At 41.1% G+C, this 17,234-nt stretch overlaps 1 protein-coding gene across 2 annotated transcripts in view; it reads right to left on the bottom strand.

Moving 5' to 3' along the window:
• LOC121917290 (structural maintenance of chromosomes flexible hinge domain-containing protein 1-like) overlaps window positions 1-17,234 on the bottom strand; it is a 138,301-nt gene that overhangs the window by 85,572 nt on the left and 35,495 nt on the right. For both annotated transcript variants that reach the window (XM_042443104.1, XM_042443106.1), the window contains exons 14-17: window positions 15,013-15,126; window positions 12,321-12,427; window positions 11,357-11,439; window positions 7,011-7,124 (exon numbers count right to left, since the gene is read on the bottom strand). In XM_042443104.1, coding sequence (XP_042299038.1) covers window positions 7,011-7,124; window positions 11,357-11,439; window positions 12,321-12,427; window positions 15,013-15,126 — 418 coding nt within the window. The remainder of the gene's footprint in view (window positions 1-7,010; window positions 7,125-11,356; window positions 11,440-12,320; window positions 12,428-15,012; window positions 15,127-17,234) is intronic.

Raw genomic sequence — 17,234 nt, 5'->3', positions numbered from 1 at the left:
GGACATCCTCAAGACAATATCCGAGAGGGGCTGCATGTCTTCAGGAGGCGATGAAGCTCCCAAGTCTTCCACATGCCCAATGGAGAAGAGTGCAGTGGAGAGGGGAATGCAGATGTCATAGTCGTCTGAGTTGTCAGTAGTCGCTTGTCCCTGAGTCATATCAAAAGAGGAAGTGGTGGTCAATGCTGCTCATGCAGCAGAAACAGGAAGCTGCAGAGCCTGAGAGACCAGTGGAACAGGAAGAACACTTGGTATTGGTGTTGACACGGCTGATGTACCAATATACTGAAGGAACAGATGTTGATGTCATTACAGTGGTAAAAGATACTAGTGGCATTGAATCAATCGTGAAGAAGACAAGGTAGCAGTCATGCAAGGGGCCAATGATGGAGGATGCTAGGAAGGTACAGGTGAATTGCAGAAAAGGTGAAGGAAATGAACCTTCTTGATACTGAGGCAGGGATGGTGAGCAGTGTCGAGGGGAGCCTCATCTCTGTCTGACACTTTGTTATGGGGATTGACTTCACTCCCGATGTGGAAACGATGATAAGGTGTAGGGTCCCTTTGTTTATCTCCATCCCGACAGGAAGGAGAGTAGGAAAGGTTGGATGCAGGCATTCTCTCCATAAATCCTTGTGCTGATATTGATTGAGGTATGACACCAATAGGTACATCCCTATAAAATCATCCCTGTAACAATAACCTGAGACTGAAGAAGCATAAGAATGCTCCCTCACAAAGGAGGACCTCTCCTGATGGTATTGATATGACAGATGCCTTGATATCAGAGACAGAGTGAGAAGAGCTGTTTCCATTGGGATATGTCATTCTACGCCAGTGTCTAATGGAGTATGTGGATGAGTGGTGGTGGTGGTGAGTTGAGAAGGTATGCCCAAGGGAGATGGCACAGCTACTTGGGAGAAAGGAGCTGATGATGCCAACAGTACTGCAGTATTGTAAGTCTAGTCAGAACTGCTTCAATGCTGGAAAGTTTGGAGTTTTTCTTCTTGTACTTCATTACTGAAACATCTGAATCACAGTGAGGATTAGTGTCCCTCCTGTGAAGACTGTCTCTTATGACTAGATTTGGTAGCTTTTTGCCAGAGTCTTGAGAAGGCAGGGTCAATAAACAATACGGACTCAGCTTGTGTGGTGCTTGATACTGATGTCACTTCCATGGCAGGGACCAAAGGGGTCACTGACACTGAAGTGGATTTAGCTTTCCTTGGCTTTGAAATAGGAATTGTAGCCAAAGATGTAGGCTTGCTGGAAACCATGTCATCAGAGACTATCAATGACTGCTTCCAGCAGCGAACCTTGAGACACGCAGCTCTGTTCTTGAGGATCTAGGATATAAATCCCCTGCAGATGTCACAGTGCTCCACAATATGTCCTTCCCCCAAGGCAAAAAAGACATTCGGAGTGCAAGTCAGAGAGATAAACTTTCTGAGTGCAAGAAGAACATTTAAAGATAGATAATAAAGCTACAGTAACAAAGGAAAGAACAATAGGCAAAAGAGAGGAGGGAAGGTAAAGCAACAAACAAAAGTCCTTTTTTTAAAAAAATAGACAGTGGTAAGAGAAAGTGAAAGAATAAAAGAGAAATGTAGGAGAAAATAAGTAAAAGGGGAAAATTACTGAGCACTAGAGCACTCAGAGGAGACTGGTTCTGATAGCAGATGAAAAGAAACGGAGTAGATGATAGTTTGGCAGGCTGGAACATGCATAGCAGATGGAGGGAATGGGGTATCCCCACTAAGCTACTCAACTCTAGAATATTCTGTAGGTGTTCTCTGCAGAGGTGCAAACCCATTTGTGTGAAGCACAGAAACCACAAAGAAGAAACAGTTACATACTTAATTATAAATATATTGTCTGACGAGGATCAAAGAAAATCAACTCATTGCAAATGTGTTGTTAGAGGAGAATTCTACAGATACCAAAGACTGCTAAAAAAAAACAAATAAATCGGTCCTTGAGCAAATCAAGCCTGAACTCTCCCTAGTCGCCCAGATTACTAAACTGAGACTGTTGCACTTTGGACATATCATGAGAAAACATGAATCACTAGAAAAGACAATAATGCTTGGTAAGGTAGAAGGCAGTAGGAAAAGAGGAAGACAGTATTACAGATGGATGGACTCAATCAAGGAAGCCATGTCCCTGAATCTGCAAGACCTGAACAGGGCTGTTGATGACAAGGTGACTTGGAAGTCTCTCATTAATAGGGTCACCATAAGTCGAAGCTGACTTGATGGAGGTTAACAACAAGAGGCAGGAAAAATGAAATGCACAAATGTAGCTTTGCTGAATTCTGGCTTGACAACAATATATGTGAAAAGGATCTAGGGATCTTAGTAGACCACAAGCTAAACTGATTTAATAGTGCAACAAAAAATAGTGGTCAAAAAAGTCAACACAATTCTATCCTGAATCAACAACAGTTTAGTGTCAAGTTTAAGGGAAGTAATAGTACAAATTTTGCTTTGATCTGATCTCATATGGAATACTGTGCACAATTCTTTGGATCATAGGTCAAGAAGGATATTTTCAAGCTGAATTTGCGTCTGAAGATAGGTAAAAGGTCTACAAACAAAGCACTATGATGCATGCCAAAAGAATAGTGGGTATATTTAGCTTGGAGGATGGAAGATTGGAAAGTGATATGATTGTCGTGTATTGTTGTGTGCCTTCAAGTCATATCTGACTTATGGAGACCCTATCATGGGGTTTTCTGGCGCTGAAAGAGTATGACTTCCCTAAGGTCATCCAGTGGGTTTCCAAGGCCAAGTGGGGAATTAAATCCTGGTCTACAAAGTTGTAATCCAACACTCATAGAATCATAGAATCATAGAATCACAGAGTTGGAAGAGACCACTAGGGCCATCCAGTCCAACCCCCTGCCATGCAGGAAATCCAAATCAAAGCATTCCTGACAGATGGCCATCCAGCTTCTGTTTAAAGACCTCCAAGGAAGGAGACTCTATCACCCTCCGAGGGAGTGCATTCCATTGTCGAACAGCCCTAACTGTCAGGAAGTTCCTCCTAATGTTCAGGTGGAATCTCTTTTCCTGCAGCTTGCATCCATTGTTCCGGGTCCTGTTCTCTGGAGCAGCAGAAAACAAGCTTGCTCCCTCTTCAATATGACATCCCTTCAAATATTTAAACAGGGCGATCATATCACCTCTTAACCTTCTTTTCTCCAGGCTAAACATCCCCAGCTCCCTAAGTCGTTCCTCATAGGGCATGGTTTCCAGACCTTTCACCATTTTTGTCGCCCTCCTTTGGACACGCTCCAGTTTCTCAATGTCCTTTCTGAACTGTGGCACCCAGAACTGGACACAATATTCTAGGTGGGGCCTGACCAGAGCAGAATACAGTGGCACTATTACTTCTCTTGACACTATACTTCTATTGATGCAGCCTAAAATAGCATTGGCCTTTTTAGCTGCCGCATCACACTGTTCACTCATGTTCAACTTGTGGTCTACTTGGACTCCTAGATCCCTTTCACACGTAGTTTCATTCAGCCAGGTGTCACCCATCCTATATCTGTGCATTTTATTTTTCCACCCTAAGTGCAATACCTTACATTTCTCCGTGTTGAATTTCATTTTGTTAGCTTTGGCCCAGCTTTCTAGTCTATTCAGGTCATTTTGAATCTTGATCCTGTCCTCTGGGGTATTAGCTATTCCCCCTAATTTGGTATCATCTGCAAATTTGATAAGTATGCTTCCAATTCTGTCATCCAGGTCATTGATAAAGATGTTGAATAGCACTGGGCCCAGGACAGAGCCCTGTGGGACCCCACTGGTCACTTTTCTCCAGGATGAAAAGGAGCCATTGTTGAGCACCCTTTGGGTTCGGCCGGTCAACCAATTACAGATCCATTTAACAGTTCCTTTGTCTAGCCCACATTTTACAAGCTTGTTTGCAAGAATGTCATGGGGAACTTTGTCAAAGGCCTTACTGAAATCAAGATATACTATATCCACAGCATTCCCTTCATCTACCAAGCTGGTAATTTTATCAAAGAAAGTGATCAGGTTTGTCTGGCATGACTTGTTTCTCTGAAACCCATGTTGACTTTTTGTGATTATGGCATCGCCTTCTAGATGTTCACAGACTCTCTGTTTAATGATCTGCTCCAGAATCTTTCCTAGTACTGATGTCAGACTAACTGGACGATAATTGTTGGGATCCTCTTTTTTCCCCTTTTTGAAGATGGGCACAACGTTTGCCCTCCGCCAGTCTGCTGGGATCTCTCCTGTTTTGCAGGAGTTTTCAAAGATTATTGCCAATGGCTCCGATATTACATTTGCCAGTTCTTTTAATACCCTTGGATGGAGTTCATCTGGTCCCGGAGACTTAAATTCATTTAGATTAATAAGGTGTTCCTCTACTATCTCTTTACTTATTCTGTACTGAAATGCCCCTATCCTGTCCTCTGCTCCATTATCCTCAGGTTGAGCACCCTTTGCCTTTTCTGAGAAGACTGAGGCAAAGAAGGTGTTGAGTAATTCTGCCTTTTCTCTGTCTTCTGTTAGCATCTTGCCATCTTCTCCACGCAGTGGCCCTACCGTTTCCTTCTTCTTCCTTTTGCTGCGGACATATCCAAAAAAGCCCTTTTTATTGTTCTTAACCTCTCTAGCAAGCCTGAGTTCATTCTGTGCTTTAGCTTTTCTGACTTTACCCCTACACATGCCTGCTATTTCTTTGAATTCCTTTTTTGTGATTTCCCCCTTTTTCCATTTCTTATACATGTTCCGTTTCAAACTTAGCTCGGTTGAAAGTTCCTTAGTCATCCATCCTGGTTTCTTGAGACACCTCCCGTTTTTCTTTCTCACTGGAACTGTTTGAAATTGTGCCTTCAGTATCTCCCTTTTGAGAAAGTCCCATCCGTCCTGAACTCCTTTATCTTTTAGTATTTCTGACCATGGAATTGCCCTCAATACTTCTCTAAGTTTACTGAAATCCGCTCTCCTAAAGTCTAGGATGCGTGTCTGACTATGCCTGGCTTCTCCTTTCCACTGTATTACAAACTCCAGGAGAACATGGTCACTTCCACCTAATGATCCCACCACTTGCACCCCATTAACCAAGTCAAACCACTATACCACACTGGCTCATTTTGACATAGTAGCATCTTTAAATATTTGAAGGAATATCATGTAGAAGATGGAGCAAGTTTGTATTCTACTGCTCCTAATACTAGGACATGTGTAATGACTGGGCCCTCCAGTCATTTGGGGACTTCCCCTGAACCACAAAGGGTTAATCTGGGGAGAGGTACATGCTAATGAGAGCTGACATCACATGCTAATGAGCAGCTACATCATAGCTGACATAAGGCTTACCTGGCCAATCAGCAGTGCCAGAGCAGCCTTTTCAAGAAGGTTCCAGGAGAGGACTTTAAATACCCTGTAGGACCATGCTTTCTTTGTTCTCTATCTTTGTGTTTGTTTTGGGGAGCCAGCTGTGTGCTTGCCCTGAGGCAGGCAGGAGGAATGCAGGTGGAGTTGGCAAGGAGCCAGCTCCCTGCATCCAGAAACTCAACACGAACTGCAAATCCCATCACTGTGTGAGTAGCTAGGAAATGTGTTAGTTAGTGCGTCTAGGTTTTGTTATGTTTATCTAATAGCTTGCCTGAAATGAACATCTTTGTAAAAGTGTTTTCTGACCTGCAAGGCAAGGAGGCTTTGCATGAGTGATATCTCCTATTCTATTCTATTTCTTTAAAAATAAATATCTTTCTTTTAAAAGTATCTGCTGTCTCTCTCTGCTCCTGTACACGTGTCTTAGCTCGGTTGCGAATTGCTCAAGTTAGCAAGGAAAGGAAACTAGATCTCTCCCTAGCAAGTCCCAGTGTGTGCTTAGGGAAACGTAGTGCATTGAGATTCACTGGGTGGTGGCAGCGAAGAATAGGACCTCAAGGGGTCTCATCCAGCTTGGCAGGGAGTGGGAATGGAGAACTAGGAGATCCTAGAGGGGAAAGTGTGAAGGGGACGCCCTGGGAGTAAGAGCCACGCACAGGCTGGTTGCTCCAGGGATCACCCCCAGATCACCACATGGTTGGCAGCGGTGGTTTTCGGACTTTTGGAAGTATCGCTTGCTAGACAAGGGTGTTTTTCGCTTTGGGAGCTATAGTTGCAGCTAGGTACTTTGAAGAGAGGTTGGATTCTTGGACTCTTTCTATTTTTCTCACTCTCTTCTTCTTTCCCTGCCTGGGGGCGGGAAAAGAAAACACTGTGCTGGATTTCTTCTGTTTCTGTCTCTCTCTCACTCTCTTTTACCTGCCTGGGGGCGGGAAAAGGCAACTCTGTGCTGTTTCACTGTGTGGGTCTGCTCTGGTGTGAGGAAAAGGGGGGTAGCATTCCTTTTCAAACAGAGAGAAGGCTTGAGTTTTTTCTTTCCTCGTCTCCTTGGGAGGAGAAGAGAGGGAAAGGATCTGTGGACTCTTGGAGGCACAAGGTTGGGGACCTGTTGCCTGTGTGTGTGTTTGAGCTGTTTGCTGTTAGGAGGGAAAGAAATTGCAAAGTCCCCCAGATCACCACAACATGAATCAATGGATCCATATTACAAAAAAAGAGATTTCTTTTAAAACATTAGGAAGAAGTTTATTCCAGTAAGAGCTGTATAACTGTGGATGAGACTACGGTATGTCAGGAGATGGTGGACTTTCATTCACTTCATGTTTTTAAACAGAATTTGGATGGCCATATCTCAGGAGTGCTTTAGTTCTGGATTCTTGCATAGTAATGTGTCGAACTATGGGTTTTTGTAGCCCCATACAACTCTAATATTCTATGAATTCATACACTTTTCATCATTTTCCACATTAAACCATGACCTTGTGACTTTAACACATCTCAAGAGCAAGGAAATACATAATTTTTTTTTAAAAAAAAAAATCAGGACTATAAATCTTTAGTGCATTCACTGGAATACAATTTTAAAGCATATTAATGAAATTTGGAAATAAGCTAGGAAAAAATTATTTGCATTCTTACCATGCAAGATAACCTTTAATTCCACAAGCAATTTCTTTGATCCACCATGCCTTGAACCAGGAAGTTTTTGCATAGCCTCTCCCTTTTTATTCAGTATTTCAATTTTTAGTGCACCTTAAAAAAAAAAGCAAAGTTAACAACAAAAAAATTAAAACATTTACAGATCAGTGTATTTTACAATCCAGGTCCAAGCCACTTATTTTTATGCTATTTGTTAATATATATAATTTTTATCCTGCCTTTCTCACAATATGGGATCTAAGGCAGCTTACAGGACAGCTATAACAATTTTAAAGACAAGTTTAAAAAATTAAATCAGTTATCTTACTAAACCACTGATTTAAAACAGTTTTAACACGTTTAATATACAGTAATTAATGTATAAGTACAGCACTCCCTCCCATTAAAAGACCCTTCTCACACAACCAGTTAACAACACAAGGCCTATTGAAATAAATTTTAAAAAAGTATTTGCCTGCCAGGAGAAGATGGTGGGGTTGGGGGGGAAACCAGCCTCCTCTTGAAGAGAATTCCACAATCTGGGAACAATCACCTAGGAAATCCTACCACTGCTTATCGAAACATATGAGACAACAACTGGGCTGTTCTGAGCACCTTTGCCCCCGTGTCATGTTGCCTCTCCCCCAAGATTTATGCATACAGTACAACTGTCTGCATACAAACGGGTATTGAAATAGAATTAAACTATTACAATATTAAAACAATTCACACAATAAAACAATAAAATATAATTTTAAAAGATAAAAGCTCATTAAAACAGTTGTTAAAATGTCACAGCACCCCTAGCCTGTTTTTCAAAACCATTCTGGTCTCCATGAGAAAGGAGTTCCAGAGTACTTGCAGAGCTGGTGTGACTGAGAAAAAGGCTTCTCCTGATCTCAGAGCCCAGGCTAGGTCATACAGATATGATCTGCCAAACAGAACTGTATAGGTCATAACCAGTACTCTGAATTGTGTCCGGAGGCAAACTGGAAGCCAGTGGAGCTATTTTAACAGTGACATTTTATGCCCTTGGTAATCTGCCCCCATTAATAGTCTAGCTGCAACTTTTTGGACCAGCCAAAGTTCCAAACACTCTTGAAAGGCAGCCCCAAATACAGTGCTACACCACTCCAAATGGGAGTGAATACGGTATGCATCACCATTTCATAACAGGGACAGTTGGTTAAATGTGCAGAAGCACTAGTGGCCAATGCAGAGACTTGGGTCTCAAGGTTCAAAGCTGAGTCCAGGATTACCCCCAAACTGCAAACCTGTGTCTTCATAGGGAGTATAACCCCACCTAATACAGTCTGAATTTTTATTCCCAGATCTGCCTTCTGAATGACTAAGAACACCTCTGTCTTGTCTAGATTAAGTTTTTTTTTCTTTTGCCCTCATTCAGTCTATTAGATGGCAGACACTGGTGAAGGACTAGGACAGTCTCCTAGGAATGGTGTGGAAAGGAGTAATACACAGTCAGGTGTCACCTGCATATTGATGAGACCATATCCTCAAAACTCTCTGAACATTGTTGCTGTTGTGAAGTCGAAGGCTTTCATGGCTGGCATCCATAGTTTTTAAGTGAGTTTTTCGGGCTATGTGGCCATGTTCTAGAAGTGTTTCTTCCTGACATTTCACCAGCATCTGTGGCTGGCATCTTCAAAGAATGATTGCCTGGAAATGAGTGGGTATATACATATTGTGTGACCTGAGAAGGCAGGAGGGATTTGCATGTGTATTGTTCTGTTGCTAATGGTAGGACTCAGGGTGGGAGGGTATGCAAAGGAGGATTAGTGTCTGCTTGATTAGTGCTCATTGTCTGCTGGGAAAACCCTGACCCTGGGAGATTTCTCATTTGCATTTGTTGAGTCTTTATCTTGCTATTTTTCAGGACTGGTAGCCAAACCTTGTTTACTTTAAGGGTTTTCTCTTTCCTGTTGAAATTGTCCAGGTGTTTGTGGATTTCAATGGCTTCCCTGTGCATCCTGACATGGTAGCTGTTGGCATGGTCCAGAATTTCAGTGTTTTCAAACAGTATTCCATGCCCAGGATGGTTTGTAACATGTTCTGCTACTGCTGATTTTTGTCGCTGACCCAGTCTGCAGTGTCTCTCGTGTTCCTTTATTCTTGTTTGCACACTGCGTTTGGTAGTCCCTGTGTATACTTATCCACAGCTGCATGGTATGCGGTAAAGTCCTGTGGCTGTGAGAGGGTCTCTCTGGTCCTTGGCTAAGTGAAGCATTTGCTGGATTTTCTTCGTTGGTTTGTAAACCATTTGAAGGTTGTGCTAGGTTTTTCTGGGTCTGGCAGCCCTTCTGATGTCTGAGCTGGTATAACATCAGAAGGGCTGCCAGGCCCAGAAAAACCTAGAGGAGTGAAGACAAGCAGCCACCCAAAAGGAAGGCATTTTTATCATACATCAAAGGAGTCACAGACAGAATAGGCAAAGTGATGAGGAAGCACAACAAACCGATGAAGAAAATCCAGCAAATGCTTTGCTCAGCCAAGGACCAGAGAGACCCTCAGTAGCAGAACATGTTACAAACCATTCTGAGCATAAAATACTGTTTGAAAACACTGAAATTCTGGACCATGCTAACAACTATCATGTCAGGATGCACAGGGAAGCCATTGAAATCCACTAACACCTGGACAATTTCAACAGCATTGAAAATGTTCAGATGTGGCAGAGAAGCTAATGGACACTCACTGCCCTTAACCAGGGATTGGTTGCAGCTGTGGATCTAGACAGCTGGTGATTGTCCAAGGTCGCAGAGTGTGCCGGAGAGTAGCATGTAGCACTTAGGTAAATATGCTGCATCATCTGGAATGGAGGACAGTAATCCAGGTAACACAGGGAATTGTACAGGAAGGGGTTGAGCTAGATAAGCTCAAATCATCTTTGTACAGTGTGGGTGTGTAGTTGGAGGAGTTTGTCTGTGTAGCTTTGTTCTTGCGTGTGTCTGCAGCAAGAATAAACAGCGTCTCTTTGGAAAAAAGCCAGCCTACGGTGCTTTAATCTAGCAGCTGTTTTTCCTGGCAAAGCTCCAGTCTGCTAGTTTGTCTATCTACTCACAAGCTTCCAAGATTACTCTGCGTTTATCTCTGCATATTTTCCCAACAATATACCCACTCATTTCCAGGCAAGCATTCTCCGAAGATGCCAGCCACAGATGCTGGCGAAACGTCACAAAGAAACTCTTCTAGAACATGGCCACATAGCCCGAAAAACCCACAAAAAAACTATTGTTGTTGTTGTTGTTGTGGTTGTGTGCCTTCAAGTCATTTCTGACATCTAGCAACTCTATCATAGGTTTACTTGACAAGATTTTTTCAGAGTGCTATGCCTTTGCTCTTCCTTGAGGCTTGGAGAAAGTGTGTCTTGCCCAGTGAGTTTCCATGGCTGAGTTCAAATCCTGTTCAAACATATTCAGAAAGGGAATGCAGAGATAGCTGCTGTTAACTTACCTGATGTAGGCTGGCACAACAGTTGTGGTAGGATTAACTAGAGTAGAATCCCAGCTCCAGCTTTACTGGAAACATGCTGCTGCAACCAACCCCAAACATCTGTGTTTCTCCAGCCCTTCTTCACCAGCTTCCCAAAGAACAGAGGATGAAGAGGAAAAGTGGAGGGGGGAAGCTGAGCAAGCATAAAAGTATTTTGTAAAAGGAACTTTTTTTCATAGGCTTTGGCCCGTTACAGACAGGCTCTTCCAGCGCCCCCATCACGTGCTAGGGGTTGGCCGAGGACCTAGCGTCTACACCGGCCTCACCCCTAGCACGTGACAAGGGCGTAAAGATGGCGGCGCCCTATACACACTGGTGCCGCCATCTTTATGTGCTGGATGCATAGCATCCGCACGTCGCGCACCGGATGTGACGCCACGAGTGCGCGAGTAGCGCCTCGCGGCATCTCATCCAGGGCGGAAGAAGAAGCACCATTTCGGCGCTTCTTATTTGCTGCGTCCAGGAACTGCGCGGTTTGGATGCTGCGGTTCCCGGACGCAGCAACCAGCAGCGGCGCGAGACTGCCCCTTATGGGCGGTCTGTAATGCGCCTTTGTTAACTGAGATACGCCTATATCAGATAAGCTTTGTATATATCCTAGAACTCTGGTTTTGGGCTGTGTGAAAGCCTCCACACATAAAGCTGCATATGTTAAGTCTCCTTCTCTGCAGATTTTCATGCTATATTGTAGCAATAATGGGGAAAGCACTGTGTCATGTACTATGTCATGGCAGGAGGAATTCAGTACAACCTTACTCTTTGCTTGCATGTTTGGATAAACACAGTAACACTTGAATGGGTCTTTAAATTAAATCATATCTGGAATAAACAAATACCTATAGTAGCTCCAGCAAGTTTTGTTTCATCTGGTAACAATTCATCTCCTTCAGGCCATGTTACTGACAGCCTATCAGGCAGCCTAGTTAAAAAAACAAACAAACAAAAACTGTGATCAATTCAGTGAATTATATCAATCCAGTTTAATGAGGTAAAATGCATCCTTGGTGAGGCAGGTAATTAAAAAAACTAATTAATTTTAATATAAATGTACTTTAAAGAATGCACATGATAGATGCCATCTTTTTAGTCATCTCAAAAAGAAAAACAAAGGAAAAGAGTCTACTAAGACAGTGTTTTCTCCAACAAACAGATGGTACATTATCTGAAAAAAGATGAATAGTTTCTTCATCAGAACTATTTTTTAATTCATATTATGATGAATGCTTACTTACATTGTAATTCTAACTCTAATCCTAGCTGAAAATACATTGGCAGTAAGAATACACAATTAGACAGTTCCTCGAATAGCAGATATCTCTCCTGACAAAATATATGCTTGTTCTGGTTCATCTCAGACACCTTGGTTAGATAGCAATTTCCTACCAGAACATCTCTGCTAAGATCTGCTGGCATATGAGACCACCCCTCCCAAAAAAAGGGGATAAAGTGTGGGGTGAGGGTGGAACTAAGGCAGCTGCTGAGTGGTGCCATACTCAAACATTCTCCAGCCCAGGGACACGGTCACAATGGCAGCACTACATTAGACTGAAGGCTGGTTTTCTTAAATAATTTCCAGCATCTCCAGATAGGAGGGATTTGGATTTAGAACAACAATTGCTGGCCTTTTTTTCAATCAGGAATGTACATTTAATCCATTAACTGAATGATTAATTATTTAAAACTCATAAAATTAATTCACAAATAATAGCCCTTCCTTCCAAATCTAAGGGGGAAAAATTATTTAAAAGCAACAAAAAACAGATTTCTGAATTAGTCTGCCACTGGTCTAGAGAAACTTACCTGGCCATTTCTTCTTCTATGTATTTTTTGACTGCTTTGTCAGATGCTGAACAATCGAGTTTGTGTATTGGAATAACTTTTATTTCATCATATAGTGCCTGGGGTTCCTGAAAAATTTAACTGTTCATGTTTAAAAGGGAAGGAAGGAAACATGAAAAACACATACTCTTTCTGCATATATATTTGTATCTGTTTACATCAATGTCATTAAGAAGCACAGTAAACAAATCAGATTTATCCACTGAAGCAAACCATAACCCCTTGTAGTTAACACCCTGAAAAGTTATGCTATTAAATATGCAGTATAAAGAATTTCTGATTGACTGATATGCCTCTTAGTTTTATGGTTTTTAGATTTGCATACAGAGGGCCCTTTCTATCTGCTGGAATTGGGTTTCAGGAACCCTGCCCCCCCCCCTCAATGAATACCAAAATCCATGGATGCTCAAGTCCCATGATATATAATGGTGTAGTAAAATGATATTATAAAATGGCAAAAGCAAGGCTTGATTTTTGCCATTTTAAAAAATATTTTCAAGACATGGATGGTGAATCCATGACTAAAGAATGGCAAGCAACTGCATTTTAAATTAGAATTTTAAATATTACATCTATTCACTGCTTAATCAAATAAAAATATGCCTTCATTAATTGGGCATTAGATTTTTTAAAAGTATTCATTTTACTACATTTATAAAGAGATGACAAGTATCATCTTAAGAAAAAATTCTTTTCCTCTCACACAGGAAAATAATTTCTTCTCAAATAATTTATGTGTGCATTATCTAAAGACAAAACAGGATGCATTTGTGCTTCAGAAATATTGTTTTTACTCTATGCAAAGTTAATCACATTTCTTAGTACAACCACTTTCCTCAGTTCATCCAAATCCTCAGAATCCAGCCTTCCCAGCAAGCTTTTGAATCACCCGCTAGCATAGACACTTAAATAGACATAAATAAATGTAACTGATAAAATCACATACTAATGCCTCAGTTTCTCTTCTCTTCTATTATTTGTCTTTATCTGTCAGATTGTTAGAACCTTAAGGCCAACTAAGCTTGTTTCCCTAGTGCTGTTCTCCTTCCCGTCCAGCCATGGTCTCTTGCTCAGCTACCAGGAGTACCTTTTAACATTATAATCCAATCACAATAGGATGAAGATAAGAAATAGTGGGGGAGATCTGTAAGAAAGAATCTTTAAAATTGTGTGCAATGTCAGTGGGTCCAAGGTCAATTTCACCACCATCCCTAGTCTGTTGCTACAGTTCAGTGGCAGCAGTAAACCCATTTTTTTTGTTAAACCAAGTCCGGCAGTGGAGCACATAGCTTATAATAATAGAATCCTAGAGTTGGAAGAGACTGCAAGGGCCATCCAGTCCAACCCCCTGCCATGCAGGAAATCTCAATCAAAGCATCCCCGACAGATGGCCATCCAGCCTCTGCTTAAAGACCTCTAAGGAAGGAGACTCCATTACACTACAGGGGAGTTTGTTCCACTGTTGAACAGCCCTTACTGTCAGGAAGTTCCTCCTAATGTTGAGGTGGAATCTTTTCATGTATCTTGCATCCATTGTTCTGTGTTCTACTCTCTGGAGCAACAGAAAACAAACTCACTCTATCTTCAATGTATGACACCCCTTCAAATATTTAAACAGGGCTATCATATCACCTCTTAACCTTCTCTTCTCCAGGCTAAACATCCCCAGCTGCCTAAGTCGTTCCTCACAGAGCATGGTTTCTAGATCCTTCACCATTTTAGTCGCCCTCCTTTGGACACGCTCCAGTTTCTCAACATCCTTTTTAAATTGTGGTGCCCAGAACTGGACACAATATTCCAGGTGGGGCCTGACCAGAGCAGAATAGCGTGGCACTATTACTTCCCTTGATCTAGACACTATACTTCTATTGATGCAGTGTAAAATCGCATTGGTCTTGTTAGCTGCCGCATCGCACTGTTGACTCATGTTCAATTTGTGGTCAAAAATCACACTCCTAGGAAGTTACTTTTATCAACTTTTAAACAAAAAATTTAAAAAAACAACAACTGTTGCTGATTAATTCAGTGGCAAGGACCACAAAAATGCACAGTGAGGACACATGCCACTTATCTTGCTTTGAAATCATGACACAAGATTCACTGAATGACCAAATTGGGCTTATTTTTAACTATGTTTTTTTTTTAAAAAAAAACTTACAGATTGGAAACTAAGACTTGCATATGGAAACCATACTGGTTTCAACAGAGTTAAAACAGGGTTGGAGAAAGGATGGCCTAGAGGCTCTTTGTGGACCTTAAGGCTGCTTTTATGCTGCTCCTAAGAATAATCATGCCCCACTCGTGACCTTTTTTGGTTCACTCACAAAATAACCAACAGCTCCACTAGTAGAGTGCTACTGACATTTTGCTGTTTCAGGGTTTTTGGAGTATTAGTGCTCAGACAAGGCTTTTTTTCAAGCCAGTCATACACAAATGGATTTGGAAGAAGCCCCCAAATTTGACAAAACAGTCAGTAGTAGTCCACCACAGACATTTCGGGCACCATAGGCCATGGTGAAAGGAACATCTCACACCTCATTTTATTAGGTGGTCTTGGGTGGTGAAAATGGAGATGGGGGCTCCAGGATCTCATGTATGGTCATATAGTTAACCAATCCCTCACAACCAGTTTAAAATGTAACTATTCACTTACCAGGGCTAACTGAACAAATCCTCCTGGAGCATATACATCTCCATCATGATTTCCATATAGAAAAAAATTCCTTATACTTCCATGGTATATTGGAACTGTTTTAGTTGATTTTACCTAAGAGATAAAGACAAAAACATCTGTACTGTATCTTTAAAAGCTTTCCACAGTGTGAAGCAGACTTAAAGAATTCATTCCGATTAAAAAACATATGGCCTAGAATTGCAATCATCATAAACATTTGTCTAACATAAAAACTGGACAAAAATGCCCCCCCCCCCTCAATTTTTCATAGTTTTTTTCCCCCTGAGCCTTTCTATCTCTAATTAGGACACTTCAGTCTCTCAGGAACATTACCACTGATGTCAAAGTGGCCACTGTGGAACAAAATAATTTCAATGGAACTCTTGATTGGGAGAATGCTGAATTAGAATCCATTCAAAAAATTCTGATCTGTCAGCAAAAATAAGTATTGAGATAATGACTTTCTGGAACACTACATTTATCAACAAGCTGGTTATCTTAACAGTGTTGTATGCAATAAAATATTAATAAATCTATAAGGTTCACGATTGAAAGAAGCAACAGGACACTGCAGTTTCAGCTCAACAGAACAAACCACTCAATGCCATGGGATCAAACATCCAAGAGAGTCTCAATAATACAAAACAATACAAAAATAATACAAAATTATTTAAAATAATATAAAAATAACAAAAAAAATTTGTTGGGGGCTATATAGAGAGGAAGAACAAGAACAAGGAAGCAATAGATCTGCTGCATCAAATAGGTGGAGAAATGCTAAAGATAGAAAAAGTAACTACTGAACACTTTATATACATCTGTCTTCTTTCCAAAGGAAAACAGTACTCATTTTGGAGAAAATCTCATCTGATCCTGGAGAATAAATGATACAAGTGAAGAGGCTGCAGCTAAAAATAGGTAAAGAGATGGCAGAAGACCACACAGCTGCTTTAATTCAATGCACATCTCCAGGGTCAGATGAGATGCATTCACAGATACTAAAGAAATATGCAGAAGTAAGCCCTGTTGATGATCTGTGAACGTTGTAGAATTAAATGAAACTTCCTGCACACTGGGAAATGTTGTTCCCTTCTTCAAAAGGAAACAAAGAAAACCTGGGAATACTGACTCATATGTCAGTACCAAGCAAGTTCTAGAATATCTCAATAAACAGGAAGCTGTGATTACTAAGAATCAGTATGGATTTATCAAAAACAAATTGGTCCAGATTAATCTTATCTCTTTTTATGATAGTTATAAGCTTGATAGATCAGCAGAATTCTGTGGATGCAGTGTATTGATTTTGACAAAACTTTTGATGAAATACCCACAATAATATTTCAAAAACGTGGGCTACATGGTACTATAGTTCAGCCTGGAAAGATTCCTCAAACATCTGAAGGGCTACCATGTGGAAGAAGAGACAAACTTATTTTCTGCTCTTCCATAAGAAAAAGAATGACAATTCTAACTTAACTTTTGGAGAATTTCACTGTTAAGAAAGAAACTGTTTTTTTAATTTAATATATACATTAAGTTAATGTGATTATGTATTAGAGGTGATAAGGCAAGAGAAAAGGTGGAGCATTAAGTGAGTGAAGGTTCAGGGCTGAAGAGATTCAGTCAGGTTTAGGAATAAACATGTGATGTTTAAGTGTGTGAGTTAGAAAAGAGTACACTTTAAGTAAGAATGAGAGATATCTTTTAAGTGTTTTGTTATGTTCAGCTTTCATTAATAAAATATTAGTTTTGTATTCATACACTTTTGGCCTTTGGGTATGCTATATATTACAAAGCTTGGATTCAGACACGGTGTCCCTGGTGGCAGCAATTAATAAAGAGGCGTGGTGTCTGCTGGGGATATAAGTTGCATAATATTTCACATAGATACTTTGAGGGCATCTAGGAAGCTCCCACAGTTGGTGGCCACAGCAATAGGACGTGAGGAGGTCCTTACATTGGTAGCAGAGATGGAGATGAAGGAAAGCCCTCATTCTTGGTGGTAACCCTGAGATTTGTGGAAGTTTTCACATTTGGTGGTAGCAGAGCCTCACACCTGGTGGGAAAGCAGTGGGTTAAGTGGTAAACCCCTACAGCCACCTTTCAGGGATGTTTTAGCGATAGATCCATGCAACAGTAGGGGTTGGACTATATAGCCTTGAAGTCCCTTCCAATTCTAAGATTCTATAACATTCTCATCA

The sequence above is a fragment of the Sceloporus undulatus genome, unplaced genomic scaffold (genome assembly GCF_019175285.1).
Source record: "Sceloporus undulatus isolate JIND9_A2432 ecotype Alabama unplaced genomic scaffold, SceUnd_v1.1 scaffold_14, whole genome shotgun sequence".
In the NCBI taxonomy this organism is placed as follows: Eukaryota; Metazoa; Chordata; class Lepidosauria; order Squamata; family Phrynosomatidae; genus Sceloporus; species Sceloporus undulatus.
This window is presented reverse-complemented; position numbering and strand designations above follow the sequence as displayed.